Raw genomic sequence first — 22,665 nt, forward strand, 5'->3', positions numbered from 1 at the left:
AAAAAACAATTAAGCAAATGTTAAGGAAACATTCAATTTAATTTTTGCAAACATTCTGGGAACGTTAGTTTTGGAATGTCCTCTGAATGTTCTACAGCAGGTATAACATAAAAAAAAAAAAGAAATATTAGATGAACGTCTCTGAAATAAAATGTTCCATGAACTATGTATAAATAACTTTTTTGTGCTAACATTCTGAGAACATTTGATTTAATTTAATTATAATTACTGGAAGAACATTTATTAATACGTTTGAGAGAACCTTGCCAGAATGTTAGCCAAAGTTCTGAGAACGTTTCTTTTTGAAAATCTTTTTTTATCAATAATGCAATTTTTACCCATTTCGACTTATTTCCAAAAAAGACATTATATAGTAGCATTTTGACTAAATTTTTTATTCGTCCCCAATTTGCAAAGAAATGATTTTACAGCAGAAATGCCAAATGAATTTACGTATTTAAGCCGTATAAATAACGTCTTTGCACAATATTACTCTAATTCCATTCAAAGAGTAATTTATTGGTCTTATTTTAGTGCATCTAATGTTACATAGGGTGTTTACTGTCTGTATCTAATTACATGTCATTCACTGTTTCTCATACAGAGAGAGAGAGAGAGAGAGAGAGAGAAAGAGAGAGAGAGAGAGAAAAGAGCAGTGCAAATCCCCAATGTTCTGTTGTCGTAAAAACAGCCATTAACAAACCTAAAAAAGGGCTTAGGAGGGATCATGTGAATGTAGAGGGGAAATCCTCTTTGGGATGTGTGCCGTGAGCTGAGGAGAGCAAATAGTTAAACCTACCTCACGGACAGACACAAAATACAGATCATTGTTTCTTCTTACTGGGTGAGGTTGATGTTAGTTATAAAGGCTCATAGGATGAGGTTCGAGTTACTAAGGCAAGTGAAACTCTTAATAATCTTAAGTAATTACAAAACCCAATGCTATATAACGAAGCTTGCACTTTTCTCATGTTTACTTAAAGTTATTCAGTAGTCTGTCCTTTAATTCAGCCAGTAAATTAAATTGCATCTTGCAATTTATAACATTCTTCTCTCATCACTGATACACTATTATTCTTTTTGATTGAGGAATTCAATATTTTCAATTACATTTATTTTGTATTAAAAAATATACATTTTCTTTTTTTTTCTTTTTTGTTAAAATTTTAGTCATTTGTGGTGTGTTTTGTATACAAGACTTAGCAAAGAATAACAGAGAGAACCAGGCTTTTATTGGGGGAGCTAATGCTTATGAGACACAGGTGCAAACAATGAGTGCTGATGAGACTGGGCAAAGGATTATGGGACATGTAGTTCCTGAGGCAGAGATAGTCTGGGGTGGAATGCCCGCTAGTGGACCGGTGATAGTGACAATTCTATTTTTTGTTAATTTTTTCATTATAATAGGGCTTTAAAGCATGCTCTCCTGATGACAGCTGCTCATTTAGTCATATCGTGAGAGATTGTGGTTAAATATCACAGACCTCCGATTATATGCCACATGTCACCATGCCGACTGCTCTGTGTCCTTACATGCAGAGACAACGCTGTGTGTTCTCAGAGAAACCATAATCCCTTTTAGCATTTATGAAAAATGTAGTTGCACTATGGCTGTGTTTCAGTAATGACAATGGGCTGGATGAGCTCATTGAGTGATTATCTACATAAGGCCGAGCTGAAGCAAGCATTGTCTGCAGATAGATCTGCATGGTCACAGGTACAGAAAGGAATTGAAATTCACACTCTAAAGCCATGTTGGATATGCTCAATGTAATAAGTGAATACTTACCCAGCATCACTGCTGTATCCGCATATTAAGGCATCCTTAGATCCTTCAATTTTGTAGAAATTGTCTAAGGAAACAAGAGCAAATAAAATTCAATGAGTTTTGCAAGATACGTCAGAGACCTTTGAATCACTGACACTCAGGGTTGTTATTGTTAACTTAAACTGAAACCAGAAAAAAAAAAATCATTATTTGAAATAAACAAAAAATAAAAAAAGTTGTTATTATTATTATTATTTTATTAATAATTAGAAATTTTATTTATTTAAAATTAATAATAAGTATTATTATTAACTTATTTAATTTCTACTAGTTGCCAATGCAAAATTTCTCATTTTCATTTAGTTTCAATTAAAGTAATAAAATAACTAAAAACTAAAACTTGTTTTAATGCTAAAAAAAACTATTAAAAAATTTAAAACTTTAACTAAAATTAAAATGAAAACAGAAGATATGAAGAAGAAACTTCAATAGTATATGCTAAAATAGCACTGCTTTGAATGTCTGTTCAGTTTGTACTGTGTTCATTCGTATTTTAAACGTCTCTAGTGAAGCCACTAAGCTTAGCAGAACCACGTTGACCTCTGTAATGTTGATCTTATACTGACTGACAAACGTTATCTTGGTGAGTTTCATTGATTTGTTTTCAGCGCCGATCACTGAACCTTGTTCAACATTATAATGTAGGGGTGTAAATCAATGTGATTAACGATTCATTGGTTTTCAGTTCAGTGCAAAAGTGATTTGTTTTGTAAATTCAGAATGGCTTAATTTGATTCGGTACACAATTCAGCACATGGATTTGATTTAGTGAGCAGTTTAGCTTTTTAAATTGTATTAATAGGGTTCTGAAGATAGTCCATAACGTGTCATATAGACGGTTCACATTTAATGCATGAGCCAGAGTTATTATCATTAGCTAAAACTAAAAACATATACAAAATATGTTACTTAAAATAAAATAGACATTAACGGAAATGAAATTCAACAACTTAAACTTGTGTACTACAATAATTAAAACTAAATTAACTAAAACTAAAATAAAAAATAATAAATACTATATAGACATTATAAAAAATAACAAAAATGCACAACAAAATTTACTAAAATTAAGGTGAAAACAAAATATAGAAATAAAATCTAATTCAAAATATTAACTATAATAGTATAAAAAGTACAAAGTACAAAAATACTAGAATAAATAACACTGACTTGTGCCACTGCAACTCTTAGTGATTTGACTAATTTAATCTCAACTTAATGCAAATGAGCAGCGATGCGGTTTAGGTAAGAATGGATTTTTAATTGCATTGAGAAAACAAATGAATCATTACACCCCTGTGACATCACCGTTTACAGAAGAGTTAATGTGTGCTATGCATATAAAGCATTATATCCAATAAAAATTGGCTGAACCTTCATTAGTTAAGAAGTCCTTGATGGACAGCCAGGTCTTATTGTTACAAACGAAGCTCCCATTGTCGGGGTAGGTGGAGTTAATGCAGTGGGCGGGGCTACGAACACACTTCTGTCGTAGGATTCCCATAAAAAGCTGTAGACCAATCAGAGCGAAGACACTGAGACAGAAAACAGTGAGGATCATCACATCCGCTAGCTTTTTAACCGACTGGATGAGAGCACTGACAATGGTCTTTAAACCTAAAGAAATAAAAACAATTATTACATTCAAATCAAGAAATTAATTGGCTTTCTAGTGCCTGTCTGAAAGTTAACCAGATAGTGGGGCTGAACGCGTCCCTCACCTGGGATCACTGAAATAGTTTTTAGAGCACGCAGAACTCTGAACGTCCGCAATGCTGATACGTTGCCGAGGTCTACAAACTCTGTCACATACCTGGAAAGAAAAAGACATCAGTCATTCTCATAAAGAGCTCAGCTCTTCAAAATAAGGGTCTAAGGGTGTAAACTAGAAATATAAAAAATATTTTTTTTTTAAAAATGCAAAATACGAATAAAAACTGTAATATGATATATATTATTAATATATAATATATGTTATAATACAAAATATAGTATATTAATAAAACTAAAATAACACCATAGTTTTGTGTTAACCCCCTTGATCCTGTGTGTGGAAGAACAGTCCCTTTCTGATATCCTTATGCATATCATGTAAATTAATGTAAATACCTTCTTTAGTCATGACGTGATATAACTTGACACAGACAAGGTAAGGAAGCGATTTAACACTCTAGTTTCATGTTAACGTACTGTTTTAGTCTTGTGGCTATATTTTTGAAACTGTGTAATTTATTGTTTCACCTCACTGCTTTACCCGATCGACTTCTATATTAAGTGCTTTTTGTTCAAATTATTTCCTGTGTTAATCGCGTTTCACATATGCTGTACATACAACTTAACTTGTACTGAAACCAGAACATTCTTTTAAAATCTTTATACGCCGCCTCCATCTCCCCACAGTATTTCTCTAATTAATGGTTTTTGCTGCCATAGGATGTGACATTTGAAATCTGCTTAATCTCTTTGTGATTTCACAAGAAGAGACACCACAATAATCTAATTGTCTGAGCTTTATGGGCTTTGACCAATTTGGTAAATTAATAACAAGCAGAGTGGATATTTTGGTGTCAGTCACACACCAGCAGCAGACTGTTCCCACTGTGTGTGATTACAGACAATGTCATAAATATATATAATTTATTTTTGAAAGTGGATCACAAATGTCATGGGAAGAAAGAGCGCATCTGACATTTTGCTTAGCCTACAAAAGTTCAGATGCAAAGCATCAGGAGATAAACCCTCTAAACTTTGAAAACAGCTTGGAAGGACAAACTAGAGCAGTTTGTTAATGAGGGGAAATATTCATCCAGCAGTAGTCTGTCTCTCTCTTTCAGTTAATCCACTCCTCTGATTTGGTGGAGCTGTAATGCTGGATATTTAGGTCACCTGACAAATCCGGATCTGGATACCTGCATCCCTTGATTTACATCTTCCTTGATTTCTCTCATATTCTATTCACACTCATCTCCAGTTTGGGTCTCCTTGGTTTGGTGTTCAGCACCATGGACAGCTCCATAAATGACCATATCTCATGGGAATGTGATCTGCTGATATTTACTTAAAGAACAGCCTGTTTTTTGTTTTTGTTTTCTAAGCCCTAGTTTACATTTCCAGTAAAACCTATTCACACATAACAAATTTGAATATCCACAAGATCCATTGAGATCAAACGTTTCAGTGAATAACAACTTAAATATCTGTTGTTCAAACAAAGAAATCATATGACTTGATATGTGACAAATAAATCATATGAACTACTATCATGATCATTTCTAGTGTTATTTTGTCATTCATGAAGCATGATAGTATAAGTCACTGTCTACTTTTGTTAGATTTAAAAGTGCAGCATGAACAATAAGCTAAATATCTCCTTCTATGTCCCAGGGAAGAAAGAAAGTCAAACAGGTTTGGACTGATATGAGGGTTAGTAAAACTTAAAAAAATGGATCTTGTCACTCTATAGCTCCCAATAATATGTTTTAAGAAGATATTTAAATGCTTAATTTTATGGTCAAAATATATAATGCAATGTAATACAAGGATGACTGAGAAATGAACAAATAAACACTCCTCAAAAGCCTGATGGTCATGATTATTTATTTTTTTTTTTTTAAAGAAAAAAAATTTGTTGCTAACAATATAAATGGTATTCTTACATTTACTTTATAAAGAATCTGTAATGATTTCTCAGCATAAAGACACATGAAGCACAAGCTGAAGGTGGACGTTTTTTGGAATGATAATGATACTAAAAGGCCTTTTACTTGCTTAAAAGCATAAACAATTAATCAGAGGACAGAAGGCATGTAGTAGATTGTATACGACATTTGTGTATGATCATTTCGAGGTTTTAGAAATTCACATATCAAATATGATACAGTAGGCTTTATACAGTAGGGTTAATAAAACCAAATATCAAACTCACGCCATGACGATGACACTGAAATCCAGCCAGTTCCATGGATCTCGGAGGAAGGTGAAGGGCTCTGTGCAAAACCCTCTGGCCAAGATCTTTATTACAGACTCAAATGTGTAAATGCCAGTGAATGTATACCTGCAGGAATACAAAAGCAAACATCCACTATTTACATTTGAGTTGTGTTACTAGCCTCTACTACGTGGACTTTTTGTAAATAAACATAATGAAACATGCATAAAATTAGTTCATTGATTATTTTGATGCAAGTGGTGAATCGTTAACATGCTGCATGCTCAGAATGAATCTCTTAGAAATCTATTTCATGCATGCATATGATGTTTTATTGCAGCTGGGTCATCGTGGTTTTGTATTAGGGCATCTAGAGGTATAATCAATGAATATGGAAACTCTGGTCATCAGTTAAAATTTAGGTCATGGCTTAAACACTGTAAACCTGCGCTTTAGCTTAAATTTAACATGGTCACGCTCCTGTGTCAATGCAATATAATGTTATAGCTCTTTAAAACATAACAGGAAGTGACATCATGGGAATGTGGCATTCCCGATGCTGCAGGCAGAATGGTGAAGACGTGATTCTTACCAATGCAGTTATCAGGACCTTAGCAAAGCATTAAATTAAGATGAAAACTCTTTTTAGCATTTCAGTACACATTCTGAAGCATTTGTAAATGTAAATGTTATATTCTTGTGTATTAAATTCAACATGAAATCAAATGAATGCACACGTATTTCCCACTAAATATCTATTTAATTTAAAAATGCATCATTTTGGAAGTAAAATGGGATGTGAACAGGTTTGTGTTAAAATGCATGCAAATTCTTGAAATTAAATATGAAACTGTTTTTAGAGCTAAAATAGTGAACAAATATGAATATATAGACATCTTAAAGATCACCAAAATGATAATTTATTAAATTTTTGAAATGCCAATATATTATTTAATTAGTAAAGTATTTTATTTTTAGTATTAATTATTTTTTAATAATTAAGGTATGACATAGTTTAATTTAAAACTAAAAAAGCATGAGTGCAAATTCTTAAAATCTGTTTCAAATGATGAACAAATAAGAATATATACAGACATAATATAGAGATCATCAAAATTATGATTTTTTTTTATTTTTTTAATTTTTTTTTACATTTTTATGGCATTTGGGATATGCCATAAAATCAAGAATATGTTATTTGTTCATTCTCTTTAAACTATCATTGACTAAAGTACAAAGAAAAAATTTCCAGGGTTTTCAATGGCCAACTTAATTTTATTTATTTAAACAAACTTTTATTTTGATGGCTGCAACACACTCCAAAAAAGTTGGGACAGAGGCACGTTTTACACTGTCACATCAACTTTCCTTTTAAATACAATGTGCAATTTCTTGGGAATTGAGGATACTAATTGTTTAAGTTTTGCAAGCAAGACCTCAGATTCTCAGCAGTCTGTGATTGTCATCGTCTGATTTTCCTTTTCATGACTGGTCATACATTTTCAATGGGAGACAGATTTGAACTGCAGGCAGGCCAGTCTAGCACATTCACTCTGTGTCTACAAAACTATGCTGTTGTAGCACATGCAGATTGAGACCTGGCACAGAATGAGACCTGGTCTTGATCTAATAACCATGGACTTCCCATGAAAGATGTCATCTCAATGGCAATATATGCCTCTGTACAATTCCAATATATGCCTCCATGTCAATGGTACCTTCACACATATTCCAGTCACCCATGCCGTTTGCACTGATGCACCCATATACCATGACAAATGTTTGCTTTTGCATCTGTCGCTAATGAAAGTCTGGATGGTCCCTTTGATCTTTGAGACTGGGAACTCAACATCCATTTTTCCCAGAAAGAAGTGAAAATATGGACTTATGTGTCCACAGCTCACATTTCCACGGTCTTTTTGACTATCTAAAATGAGCTCGGGCCCAGAACCCCGCAACATCACTGCATAGAATTGATGTATAGATTTCTCCTAGAGTAACAGAGATTCAAGTTGCATTTATTGATGCAGCAGCAGACTGTGTTAAGTGAGAGCAGTTTTCTGAAGTACTCCTGAGCACATGAGGCTATATTTAACACCGCAGCATTACAATTTCTTATGCAATGCTATCTGAGGGCTCAAAGGTCACCTGAGGTTTCCTGCCTTGTCCTACACAGATTGTGATTTCTCTGGTTTCACTGAATCTTTTCAAAATATTATGTATGCTAGTTGGTGAAAGACTTAAAATTCTTTGCGATTTTGCATTGAGAAATGTGATTTTTGATTTGTTTGACACTTCTCTAATAAAATTTGGCACAAAGTGATGAGCTTTGCTTGCAAAGGCTGAGATGCTCTTTTTATACCCAAACATGATCCCCTTACCTATTACCAATTCACCTGCTTACTGAACTGTTTCAAAACAGTTTAATTTGGATATTCTATAACCTTTTCACTTTTATTTTGCTTCTGTCCCAACTTTTTTAAAGTATGTTACATATTTAAGTTGGTCAGTGAAAATTTTGGAAATCTTTTCTTAGTACCTTTATCAGTTAAATAAAAGTTAAAGAGCATTAACAAATCACAGATTCTTGATTTCATTGCATTTTACAAAACGTCTTAACTTTTCTGGATTTGGCAGTGGCATTGATGTTATGGTAAAATAATTATTTTGTTTTATTTTGTTTATTTGTATTTATTCATTTATTTTTGCAGTACAAACTGGTAAGCGGTAAAATCAAATTCAAATAAATATGCAGCTGAACAAATATGAATATCTATATAGACATCTTCTAAAGATCACCAAAATGATGCTGTTATGATGGCAGTAGTAAAATCATTTTCACTGTAGTTTTAAATATATTTTTAAACATTTAAAAACAGAATAAAGGTATAGCTCACTCTAGGTATTTGGTCCACAGCGGAGGATCCGACATCGCCATGAAGGAGCAGTTTGTCAAAATTGTGCACATGATGAACAAGCTAAACAAAGTGAACATGTTAAGGAAATGAGCAGCAGTTCAGGGATGAGTTGAATCGACAATGCCTTAAAAATTACAGTTAAATTTTTGATGGCAAACAGGATGCATAATAGTAACTGGAACTTGGATTAAATGAAGCAGAATTGAAATGGTATGGATTTTTAACCATGTATGTTGTGTAACTGTTGTGTTTTAATACACCTTTTCAGTACATACTTTAAAGCATTTTTCAGTATGAATTACTCAAATGTGATTTTTGTTATGGGCCAGTGTTCGTATTACATCTTACGGCTAAAAGTAGCTCCTAACTTGTGATTTTGGAGAAAATCTTAAAAATAGTGGGCGTGTCAGTCCTAAATTTAGGACTCCTAAATTTTTGCTCTAAGAGTATTTCACAAAGTATTTTAGCGCTAAAATTAGCTCCTTAATCTGTGAAACATTAGGAGTAGTGAAGAGGTCTCCTAAGTCACTAAGACCAAATCTGAAATATCCTAAAATGGGTGTTGAGGGCTATTTAGTTTGTAATATAAAATTTTTTATATTTTGTTTTGTTTTGGTTTTGTGCAGGATTCTGATTTTTGATTATATCCTTAATATATAGCTGTTACCATGTCCAGTTTGGTTTTCTTTTGCTATTTACATGCATATTACCAAAATTTTATTAGTCGCTTAGTCACAGGAAAAAAAAAAAAAACACATGAAGTGGCGAAATCACTCAGTCCGTGATGGAAAAATCATTAACAGCTGGTCTATGTGGTAATATAGTACATTGGGCAGGACATCCATATGCTCACTGAACATTCATCGACCTCAAATATGGCTTATCATCTGAGATATGTATGTAGTAGCAACTTTACATGGCAGCTCAATCTATTGTTAGCCTGGAAAAAAGTGTGCATGTTTGTGCGGAGTGTGGAAGCTACAGTAGCATGCTTGGGTTACTGCATGACAGATGGAGGCACCGCTGCGATCATTTGCTCTTAAAATACTTTGTCATTTTTGGTCATACAGATAAGAGTAATGCATCTTTTTTATCTGTAAAGATTCTACGTTTATTTCTTTGCACTAAGAATAGCAACAAAATGTTGCACTTTTGTAAAATAATTAAAGCAAACATGATGCACTTTCTGCCGTCCCGCACACTGTGAAATTGAGCGTGTCACTTCAAAACTCTGTGGATGCTTGCCTTATTACAGACATGAAAAATATATCTATAGAGAGTAAAAGTTTTAAATGAACCAATTCAAAGAGAAAACAAATATTCTCACATTATGTAATCTGTATGAAACTTGCATACAGGTGCTGCAGAGATGAGTCACTTTCACAGACTTAATCTCTTAAACCAAAAACAGAAAGCACTATAACAATAAATTTAAAATTCAAAGGCAGTGTACTTGCTGTTTTTCCCTAACAAGTTCATAATTATTATATTTGCAGGTCCGCTGTGGCAAGCCTTTTTTGCATGTGCTTGAGAGCTTATTAAGCTATGTATGCAATTAAAGGCTCATTATTATGATTTATATGGTTTATTAATAAAAATGTGATTAATAGTCGACTAATGCTTAAAATTAACAACTTCTAGTCGACCAGAAAAATTTTTACTCGAGGGCAGCCCTAATGCATACTGACTAATTGTTTATGAGAAGCATACATATAAGAGGCTGACAATTAGCTAAATATATAGCCTACTTGTTTAATTAGTGTCACTTAGCCTGCATTTTAAAATCTTTATTTAAATATGGCAAAACAATATTGCGCTCTACAATATTTCTATGAATAAATCTCTGACAGAGACTATCAGCCAATCACTGTGTGCATAGTTAGTAAGTATGCTGACATCATCCATAGCAACAAGGTCAACCCCACCCTTACCCTTAGCTAGAGACTTCTGTCTATTCCTTAGTAACAGTTTGTCTCAGCAGCTTTGTGAATAGGTTTTAAGAAAAAACTCTTAGCTAAAAACTTTTACTGCTATTTATGAGAACTCTTAGTGGTAAGATAAAATGTTTTGTGAATATGGGCCCTGGTATATATTATAATATAATTATAGTATTGTATATTATATACATTGTTTTGTTTAAAAAATTTAAATTACATTTCTGTGTTGTGTGACTGAATTTCTTTGCAATTAATTTTGCCCAACCCTGCAGAAGTAACTTATCACTATTAACCTCAGAGTCAAAATGTCTTTGTTTTTAAGCATGAATTGGAAAACTGGAAATGTCTGACACCATTTATTGTATTTCAGAATGACTGTGCCTGTGACAAGAGTTACGGATGACCCTCACAGAAGTGAGTTACAGTTATGATCTAACTACACAGTAAATGAGGACTTTGGTAATCTAAGGTCTACATCATGTCTAAACAACCTTTTGGAGAAGCTGCTATCCCTGCATCAATATTCATGATGTAATTTCTGTTTATCCGATCTGAAAATATGGAAGGATTTTACCCCAGTGATAAGCAAGCATCTGTTCCTTTACTTGGTTTTCTGTATTCTGTATGTGAGGTTTTAACAGAGCCTTAACATGGACTCAGTGTGGGGATTTTCAGAGCCTGTGGCATTTGGGGATAAAACAAGATATCTCTGGCTCTATCTGAACTGCTTATAATAAGCATCCAATCAGAGGAGATGCTGCGGCACACTATAGTGTTTCAGCTGGAAGTAGATCATGCTGCAATAGTGGTAGAAAATGCTCAAAAGTCTTGCTAGTGTCTGGAAATTTTAGTATGAATGCTCCTATTAACATTAACTTGGAAGACAGCATCATCATGTTATTTCCACTTTTGAAAATGTTATTGTTTGTAAATTGCTTAGAGCAAGAAAATATACATTGTAAAAAAAATATTTTTCTAAGTTGTACATAAAACAAAGTGGGGGTGGGAGATATGGCAAACTTTTTTTTTTTTTTTTTTAGGAAAATCACGATTTTATCACAATTCTTCATCATGTTGGTTTTACTATTTTGCAAGTTGTCTGAGCAGTACAGCCAAACTAATTTCTCTGTTTTAAAAACAAAGCCTTACAAAGTAACAAAATATAAAATAAAATGAATGGCAGACATTTAGGCCAAAGTGGGCAAAGATTCTAAATCTTTGCCATTATTTTATCTTTGTTATTAAAAAAATAAGAACAAAGATTCACATTGCAAATACACATAACATACAAATAAATCAAACAGTGCTTTATTTTTCAGGTACAGTAGATGTATTTAGCAGTAGCATTCAAGAAATTGAATGAACAAATATAAAAAATAAAACACTATATACATTTCAATGTATACATTGTACATTATTCTTATTAAAGCAATTGTATCAAAGTTCTTCAGTCTAGACCAGTGAGTGATTTTTCTCTATTTAGTTTTTTTATTTACATTAAAAGGATAGTTCACCCAAAAATCTTCTGTCATTATTTACTCACTCTCAAGTTGTAAACCTGAATTAGTTTCTTTCATTTTTTAAGCATAAAAGTTATTTTAAAGAATGTGGGTAAACAAACAGCTGCTGGTCCCCATTGACTTCCATAGCATTTTTTCCTACTGCTTTTTCCTTCCCAAGTCAATGGTGACCAGAAACATGCACATTCTTCAAAATAACTTCTATTGTATTCAGCACAAGGAAGAAATTAATACAGGTTTGAGACAACATAGGGTTGAGTAAATAATGACAGAATTTTAATTTTGGGGTGAACTATACCTTTAATGACAAGCGGCAGCATGTTTAGTACTATTAGTCTGCTGTTGCTTTAAGAGCTGCATGTCTCTAATATACAAGTACACATTCGTTTTCATCTCAACTGTTTACTTTCACTTAAGACATAACCAGCTGTGTTTATATATAAACTTTGTGTGTTTCTGACAGTATTAACGCAATCAGATGCGAACGATAACTTAGTCCAGGAATAAGGGGCTGTTTGACAGGCTTTTTAGTGCGCGCGCGCTTCAGGTGTACACACTCAGAAAAAGCGCATGTCAGAACAGCACGTGAATGAAATTATTAACCAGCAAGACTTTAAAGCACATGAATTTTTTTTTTTACTTTTTGTGGCAGAAATAATCGTAACCAGTGTTAAAATGCATTATAATATCTGGAGATTGCTCGTTATGTTGGAAATTGGTTGTTTGTCCACTGTTTGTTTTAATGCATTATACTATCTAAAGTTGCATTCCATGTATTAAGGCATAATTAATGCTTTAAAATAATACATTTTATAATGCATTATACTGTGTATAAAGGCTTCAAGTAAAATGTTAACTTTTTTAGTATTAAAACTTTTTTGTCAATAATTAATATATGATGGATTTTGGAAATACTAAGAAAAAACGTTCTTTGGAATGTCATTGGAGTTTAAAGGAGTATAAAAATAGTGTGTTCTGGTAAAGCATGAAGAGAGAGTAACATGGAGTGACACTGTGATACAGTCTGTAATAAATCTCTGTCCCTCTCTCTTCTAAATCGGTTTTAATTTTTTCAACACAGAACCGGCTGCCACAGGACCAGACACCTGCGTGCATTATGACCGCAGACACTCAAAACATCTGTGTATGTGACGCGCTGTAATGTGCAGCTGTCACGTGATCTTATTTCATTTGGGGAATTAGAGGAGGAATCTCAGCGGATTTGGTTGGCGATGCCAGAGAAGAACATTACAGAGCTGTTTCAGAAATGAGATCAAATCCAATAGAATTCTGATGGTAAGTATTTTAGATTCACCTCAAAGTGTGAGCAGCTGCATATCATTTTGCTGTTGGGCCAGATTTTGATGCCTTTTGATAATAATGATAAGTTTCAGAGGCCTTATGGGAAAAAATCAAACCACTTTTTGCTATATTTTTTGATAATATAAGTGGTATTTGCCCATGCAAAAGTCACAATAATGATAAGTTGTTGTGGATGGTTGCTAGTTTGTTGCACTCTCAGAAAAAAGGTACAAAAGCTGTCACTGGAGCGATACCTTTTCAAAGGGTACAAATACATACCATTTAGGTACAAATATGCACCCTTGGTACTTATTTGCACCTTTTAGGGGTAAAAAGGTGTACCTTTTGAAAAGGTACCGCCCTAGTGGCAGCTTTTGTATCTTTTTTCTAAGATTGTATGGTATTTAGGTGTACTACTGTAGGTGGTTACATACTGGCCCAGGTCAAAATATACCTGGCTTTTAAAATTATGCTTTTGGAAACCAGATTTATAAAATGCCTTGGAAATTAAAAAAGAAATCAGTGCAGCTGTGTTTCTAGAGAAGCTTGCGGTCTTAAAGTCTGGTATCTGTGCAAGTTATTAAACACAAATCAGAAGCACAGCTGTAAACAGACCAAATCTTTCTGTAATTATCCGAGCAAGTAAACATGAACACATAGAGAAATGTTCTTCTAAGAGGCAGTGGAAGGATATGAATGGACTAGGATTCTTATGGCGATTCTTCTGATGCAGTCAAATGGACTGAATATGTAGAGCGCAGATGTGGCACTGAAGCGGAAGATGGCTTTTCCCTTGTTTAGTACTATAAAGGTCTGTAAAATGAAAGACAAAAGAAGAGAAAACAGTCAATCTGGACAGATGAAAATGCAACAGTTCACACAAACTGTTTTCAACAATTATAATAATCAGAAATGTTTCTCGAGCAGCAAATCAGCATATTAGAATGATTTCTGAAGGATCATGTGACACTGAAGACTGGAGTAATGATGCTGAAAATTCAGCTTTTTATCACAGGAATAAATTACATTTTAAAGTGCATTCAAATAGAATACAGTTGTTTTAAATTATGATATTATTTCACAATATTACTGTTTTAACTGTATTTTTGATCAAATGAGTATATTTTTTGAAACACATTTAAAAAAAAAAAGAAAATATCTGCCAATGAGGTCCAAAAAATTTACTTAATACAAATGGTAAAAAAGATTATTTTTCTTACCCCATTTGCAGACATTTGTTTCAAATAAAATATCATTTAATTGATGCATTTCTTAGAAAACTAGACTTGTGTCATTTGTATGTTCAGTAAATGTATTTTGATTTAAGAATTTTTGGATATTTGTACTGGAAAACAAGACCGAAATACTCAGTAAGAACATATTTTTTGCATTGTAAAGGTTTGTGAATGAAAACTATTGATTTAACAAAATTAAAATAAGCCATTCAATCCAATCAACCAGACTTTTTTTTGTTTTGTTTTGTTTTTTTGTTTTTTTTTTTGAGAATAGAACATTTTGAAAACTTTTGATGAGAAATGAGTTCATGTTGAGATCTCTGACTTATGATGCAGACTTTATCTTGGCAAATCTAAGAACGGTTTGAGATGTTGAGCTCTCTTCTGAAACATGTGAGATTACTGGGTTGTATTTTACAGGAGAAGTAGGCAATTGTCTCTTGCTTTCCAGTTTGTCTCAGTGTGTTCTGGGAGAAACAGCTGAGATATTAAAGTGACTGTGATATTTTTCTTTCCTATTGTATAAAAGAGCCAGGCTGGTGCTTTCAAGGTAGAAAAAGATAAAAAATATTTTTCCACAGCTACAAGACAAAATCATTACATGCCCTTACATAAATACATTTGTCTATTCAAGGACTGTGGCAGCTATCAGCTAAAAACATGAACTTCACATCCATTAGACCACATTTACAGCACTTTCTCCCTCTTTTAAGATGCACTAAGACATCTGAAGGACACTTGTAACCTCTGACAGACTCACCCTCTGATTTTTGAAGTAGAAAGGGTCGATGTCCTCCAGCGGGACTCCAACAAGTCCTGCGGGGATCTCACCAAAGATACGAGGCAGCACCTTCCCGGCCTCAAGGTCGGCGCGGGGTTTGGGCTCCTCTGTGTTCCCGGGGTCCACCTTGTTATCCTTCGTATTCTTGGTCCGCTCTTCGCTGATCCTCTGCTCGATGGCCGCCAGAGACTCTCGAGTGTACGGTCGCAAGCCATCAGGACCCGCTGGTAAGAGCATGGTCGCCATCTTTTCATCCTGATTGTCCTGTACTAGAAGTTACTTAAAGCTAGAGTGAGTCAGACAGGAAAATAAAGTTAGAAAGCCACTCTTTGAAGCTATAAAATATTTTTTAAAAGCTTGTTTACAGCACAGTGTCTGCGGGTTCAGTCCCTCTGGTGTCAGTAGGTGCAGTACTCAAGGGCACAAAGAGGTTTTCCCTCAGTGACTTTCTGAATGTATTTCCCAGGGATCAGACCTGTAACATCTGAATTCCCAGTTCAAAGTGTAAACCTCCAGACAACATCAACCACTGTCTGTGAGTGATTTATAAATGTGTGATTCATGTACAGTGACAAAAATTTGGATAGAATGTCAGACAATAAAAATGTCTGAATCGCATTGCATAAAATGGAAAATGTCAAAGCAAGTGTCATTTATTGTAAAGAAAGATTTTTATATAAATAACTTTTTTTAAAATATTAAAAGTTAAAATATTAAGTGTTGTATTTTTATTGTTTTATTTATTTTTAGTTTAGTTTTTATTATTTAATTAGTTATGAACTAACTTAATGCAATGATTTTTATTTTTTGTTATTGTAATACAGTAATACACAATATACTCCAACGTTTCAAACATTTGAGGTCATTTCTGAAAGTCTCATAAGCTCACTAAGGCTGTATTTATTTAATCAAAAATATAGTAAAAACAGTAATACTGTGAAATATTATTACAATTTCAAATAAATGTTATATTTGATTTTGATTTAAAAAATGTTGTTTAAGCTGAATTTTTTGATCAGTTTAATGCATTTTTGCTGAATAAATGTAATATCTTTAAAAAAAAAAATCATACTGACACCAAACTTCTGAAATGTAGTGTATATTTTTAAAATTAAAATCATTGGCAGTGTAATACATACTATAATGATGCATTAATTCTTTAAATATATTTTGTATTTGCAATTATGAGAACTTAAAGAGGAAAATATGTTTAATTGTCATGAAAATAATGACACAAAATGCATGCATTTTTATGCAGAAAGTAATATGACTGGCATGTTCTTGACAGGCTTTGTGTGATTCATCTATGTAGATTACGATGACATTGCATGAAAGTTACAGAAACTAATTCTAGGGGTTGTGTGTAAACTGTATATACTGTATATTAAGATTAAGCGATTATCAATTCCATCTAGTAATTTCTTGAATATTCATTGCATAATTTTCAAGAAAACAGATTTGTGACTTTCCTTTTAACCAGAACAGGATTCATTCAGTACAGTTATATGTTGTATAAGGAATCATCCACTAAGTCCAGCATGAATAAAGGCTTATCCAGCCTTGACCTTCTCAACTTCCTGCTTCATCTCTCATCCTGAATGGAACATCAGACTAAATTGGTGTCAGGCAGGACATATATTAGTAAAACCGAATAACTAAACAGGACTGACCCGCTCTCATTAACAGCCTGTGCTTTTATTGCAGTTGAACTCCGCAGCTGGAGTGACGTGTCTGAAGATTAGCGCATGAAGAAGGAAGTTCCTGTTCCTCTCCTGGCAGACATGTTTTCAGTTCTTCACCAGAAAGCGTTATCTAACCCACAGCCTCAAAGTGGCTTGATCTGACCCACAATTCTTAGCTGTAGAGAATTATTCAGCTGTCAGTTTATGCACACATCAATGTGGGACATGAAGTGTAGCCTGTTTCTTGTTTTAAAACAATATATAATAGTTCACAATATATTATAGTTCACAAAAAATAAAAAATGTACTCACCCTCAGGCCATCCAAGATGTAGGTGTGTTTGTTTCTTCATCAGACAGATTTGGAGAAATGTAGCATCACATCACTTGCTCACCAATGGATGCTCTGCAGTGAATGGGTGCCGTCAGAATGAGAGTCCAAACAGCTGATAAAAACATCACAATAATCCACACATAATCCACACCACTCCAGTCCATCAGTTAATGTCTCGTGATGTGAAAAGCTACGTGTATTTATCAGCTGTTTGGACTCTCATTTTGACGGCACCCATTCACTGCAGAGCATCCATTGGTGAGCAAGTGATGTAATGCTAAAGTTCTCCAAATTTGTTGCCATAAAGAAACAAACTCCTCACAAACAAACTCTACATCTCAGAGTAAATTTTCAGCAATTTTTTTCAGTTTTGGGTAGTAAAAATGAGGGTAGGAAATAAATTGATAAGCTTTAGACAATTTTGTCTACCCTCATGCATTCTGAGCAAATATCTTTTACCAAACAGAACATTCACTGGGAATCAAACCCATGACCTTGCTGTTGCAAGCACCCTGCTCCACTGTTTGAGCTACAGGAATGTTGCATTTACTGTATCTATGAGTTTTGCTTTTTAAATGTTGCTAAGAGACAAATTTATTGTCATTCACTGTTTTGTGTACATGACCTTATGTAGCCTAGTAGTGACTTTTAAGCCGGTATGAAATGGAAGTTGTCTGACTTCACTATTGTATTGTGATACAGCTTATCGAGCAAGAAAAAAATGTAAGCCAGGATTTTATCCATTGGTTGTTGATTGAATTGTAAAAAGTGAGCATTGCATATGAAAATAGAGGGAGCTGTGAAAGTCATTTCGATTATAGATGACAAAGTGAAAAAATATAAGAAATAAATAAATGCATGGATGAAACATTAGCAATAAGCCCAGTAACATGCATTAAGAAAATAAATAGGGTCATGAAAACTGGAAGATTATGGCCTCGAACCCACCAAGTGTTGATCCATGAGCTAATATCATTGTGTTTCTGAGCAACAAACTTTAACCCTCAGGTTACTGCAGGAGCATTAAACCTACAGTAAAGTGTATTGTAAGTTGCAATAAACATTTCTTATCAATGTTGAGAACAGTTGTGCTGCTTCAAATTTCTGTGAGAAACCATCATTCCATTTTTCAGGATTCTTTAATGAATAGAAAGTTCAAAAGAACAGAATGTGTTTGAAATACTGTACAAAAATCTTTATGTTCCAACAGCCTGTTTTGTAGGAAACCAAACCCAAACAACATAATGCTATTAGAGGATCTGCCAAATTTGTCTCTGTTCTCATTTAAAATAACAGGTATGTGCCCATGTACAGTATTTCTGAAGCCTTACAGCCATAACAAAGACTGTTTAGAACATAAAAAGGAATTTAATTACAAATACGGCATATAATTTCCTGACCTTTGATCAAGCTGATTAGTGTTCAAATTAATGTTCATAAATACATGTATTCGTATTTCCACCCGGCCTTAAGCTGATAAAGCAAAATCAGTGTCATGTGAGTGTCATAGAGATGTTTGTCTGCTGATATCAATCTAAATGACTCACATTCTCTCAAACATAAAGTAATCAAAGTGTTAATTATCAAAGCATTTTTTCTCTCTTGTTTTCTCTGGGTTCTTCATCTATTTGTATCGCTACTTTTGATTTGTATTAACCTTTTCAGCAGGTTATTTTTAATAAACTTTTGGATTTAGAGACTCTGATCATGCAGCATGACTGATTTAGCCAGTCCTCTCCAAAATTCAATTTAGCAGACCTATTTTTTTTTTTTAGATGTATGATATATTTTAATCTTATTTTTATTTATTTCATAATTCACATTGTTGACTGAGGAGAAAAGGATCAAAATAGTTAACTATATGGTCATAATCAGTACAACATCTAGCTTGTGTATTACTGAATATTTGTACAAAGCCAATTACAATATTTCATCCAACAGACAAAAGGCACCTGACAGTTTTTAATCAAGTTCATGCAGGAATTGCGTGTTCTTTCAGACAATGTGGAAACCATGTTGAAGCACAAATATTTCCCCACAGCAAACAGAGCTTATATTACCAATTTAGTCACTTTTACTGAGACGTTTCTGAGAATTAAGGCAGGCCTTTGTGATCATTACAAACACATCCATCCATCTATTTTCTATGCCTACACCTAATACATAATTTTATGCATTATGTCTTTTTGCATCATTGATTCTATTATTTTCCTGTTTATTACCGTGAGCTGCTTTGAAACAATCTGTATTGTACAAAGCACTATAAAACAAGATGACTTTTCATGAATTAATGAAATTAGTGATCAGTCTTACTGATAAATATTTGGCCATTTTGAGATTATCAGCATCATCTCTTGTATTCAGCTTGTATTAAAAAGTGAGTAAATGTTGTGCAAAATTTTTCTTTACATTCAAGCTATTTTAGATACATTTCAATTACTTATTAAACTGTATAAGGCAATATATATATATAAATTTTTCTTTAAATTCAAGCTATTTTAGATACACTTTAAATTACTTATTAAACTGTATAAGGCAATATATATATAAAATGTATAATTAAAATCACAGCAACGCAATTGCTAGCTTTCACTGATTTCTCATTGTTCTGAATGGCGTAATAAAACCAACAGATCCATTAAGGATCGTTAAATGGGAGGTGTCATGTAGAGTGCTGTCCAATAATGCATTATATCCATGTCCTCCCTGCAGGCCATCTGAATTGGCTACTAAACTCCAACTGATGAGAGACAAGTGAGGGACAGAGAACTAGTTGGGTTCAAACACTCAACACAGAGAAAAATATCCTCCTTTACATTAGTGCACTTAGCAGATGGTTTTGTCCAAAGTGCATTCAAGGTACCGTGATTAAACCTGCAACCTTAGCATCACAAGGCTTCCTAAAGAAGGATTTTGCAGCAATGTAGAAGAAATATTTTGATTCCCCAAAGAACCTTACTTAAAATAACCATTGCTTTCTTATGTGAAGAACATTTTAAAACTCTAAAAAGTTCCTTTTTCCACTATAAACCCAGCTAACAGGGATTTTTCTCATTACATTCTTATAAGGTTCTCTCAATGTTATGAACAAATGTTCTTCCAGTAATGTTAATAGAACAGTTATCTGGTCTTTGATAATATTCTCATAAAGGTATATTGCTTATGGAACTTTTTTTTCTGAAATGCATAGTTTAACTTGAATCAGGTTTTTTTTCTTTTTTTTTTAAATGTTACTTAACGTTCAAGGGTAATAATCACATAATGTATGCAAAATGATGAAATAGAATGTTCCCCTAACATTCAGATAAGCAAGAGAAATTGTTTTTAAAACATAAACTGGACATTTTAAACATTTGAAAATAACCTTTTCATAACTTCTTAGACATTCTTAAAACATTTGTGTCCCATGGATGTTAAAGGTTCTTAACCATAGATGCCAGTAAAGACCCTTTAAGGGTGTAGAATCAGGCAGTTGTGTTGCAAAAGGTGAAAAGGTCAACAAGCAACTGACATTTGTTTTCAGGTTGAATTCACTCTTAAAATGGTTACAGTTCCCGAAACCAAGTGAAAATGCTTCTGTTTTATCAGCATTGCAATTGTGCAAATTAAGATGAATTTGAGAATGTCTCAGAATTTGGATTTGATCTATTTTGAATTGATAGCAGCAGCATTAGACCTATTAACTGATGATCATGTTTTGATCATGTTGGGGTATATTGAGATAAAATCTGACTCTCTTTGCAAAGACTCATTTACTTACATTAGTGATTAGCATTTTTTGTGCATATTTTTTTTTCAATATACATGCTTTTATTTGTTTAAAATTGTTCTAAATTCTCAAACCTCTTAACTTATTTACAAGTTGAATTGAAAAGGAAATCCATTATTTTCTAAGTGGACTTTCGGACCTTATGTGCTGGTGAGAACTTACAAGATTTTCATGTTAACATGACATAAGAATCTAAAAACTGATCTAGAACCTATTAGAGCATCTTTTAATGTCCAAAGAACCATATATCAAGCCAAAGATCGAAGAAAAGTGTACGGTTCTTTGCTGAAACTCGAAGAATCTTAACTTTTAAGAATGCTCTTCTCTCTTTGCCCTCTGTTATTTACATAGTTCAACATGCATTTCCCATTTTAATTTATGTATATATTAAATCATTGCAAATAAAGAATTACACCAGCAATAAATGGAAAAACTAAAACGATTGCAATTCTACAAATATTTATGCTCTAGAGACATTTCATCAACTTTTACCCTTTTTAAAGGTAAATAAAGTATTGTTCTTACATGTAAACTCCGTTAATCGCAGCACTGCGTCCACGCGTTTTCCATTTAATGCGCTGATGTAAATCCAAAATCCCAGTCTGAGCCATGATGGGTAGGTATAACCCCATAAAAAATATTCCGCAAAGTACTCTGGAAGATTTTTCAGACTGTCTCTAATGCTGTAGTTAAATAGTTTTTCGCTGAAATCTGGATTCCGCACAAATGCACTGTTCTCAAATCCCACGCAACGCTCATTTTACGCGCTCTGAATATACAAAACTATATTTTCCCAGTATTCATACAAAACGAGCTCTGTGTCCGAACGTTGTCCGTGCTTCCAGAAGATCAAAATGCATTTTAGACCATCTGCAAAGTTCTCCAGGTTATTTGGCGCACAGCAGCGGTTTGCGCGTCTCTCTGTGCGCAGGAACTGTTGCCAAACCCCCTGCGCGCGCCCTTGAGCTGCGCTGCCGGATTACGCACATCACAACCAAACATTTGCGCACACCAAATGAGTTACAAAGCAAAAATATATGACTCTTTTATGACAAGTATCGTTTGTGTTGTGTGTTTATTGACTGGTTTATAATTCGAGTTCACTTCGGGCGTAGCTGGTTAGACATACATTATAGTTTTAACGTCAGGATTTGTGTTTCCACTCTGTTTTATAATCATCAAAAGTAGCCTAAATCTATATTTATTTACATTTTCTTAAAGTTACAATCAACTATTTAGTCTATTTTAGTACAAATGATCGTCCCCAAAAAACTTCTGATTTGCTTTCCTCTATGACATGAATATTTCAGTTTGTAGCTATTATAATAAAATGCAACATGAAAAACTCTTTCGCGTTTAAGAATTAATATCCTATCCAGTTTCTCCCTCTAGTGGCTTCAATGAAGTCATTCTATTTTTAATATATAAACCA

The 22,665-nt window shown here is 33.5% G+C and overlaps 1 protein-coding gene across 1 annotated transcript in view; it reads right to left on the reverse strand.

Annotated features, from left to right (window-relative positions):
* The window catches only part of LOC109111135 (sodium channel protein type 4 subunit alpha-like), a 46,335-nt gene extending 24,157 nt beyond the window's left edge, over positions 1-22,178 (reverse strand). Inside the window, exons 1-8 of the mRNA XM_042712395.1 lie at positions 21,759-22,178; positions 15,429-15,735; positions 14,128-14,246; positions 8,654-8,743; positions 5,754-5,882; positions 3,550-3,641; positions 3,203-3,445; positions 1,790-1,853 (exon numbers count right to left, since the gene is read on the reverse strand). Of these exons, the coding sequence (XP_042568329.1) occupies positions 1,790-1,853; positions 3,203-3,445; positions 3,550-3,641; positions 5,754-5,882; positions 8,654-8,743; positions 14,128-14,246; positions 15,429-15,695 (1,004 nt within the window). The 5' untranslated portion in view covers positions 15,696-15,735; positions 21,759-22,178. The remainder of the gene's footprint in view (positions 1-1,789; positions 1,854-3,202; positions 3,446-3,549; positions 3,642-5,753; positions 5,883-8,653; positions 8,744-14,127; positions 14,247-15,428; positions 15,736-21,758) is intronic.
* Between the last annotated feature and the right edge of the window lie 487 nt (positions 22,179-22,665).

This window comes from Cyprinus carpio, chromosome A2 (genome assembly GCF_018340385.1).
Source record: "Cyprinus carpio isolate SPL01 chromosome A2, ASM1834038v1, whole genome shotgun sequence".
In the NCBI taxonomy this organism is placed as follows: domain Eukaryota; kingdom Metazoa; phylum Chordata; class Actinopteri; order Cypriniformes; family Cyprinidae; genus Cyprinus; species Cyprinus carpio.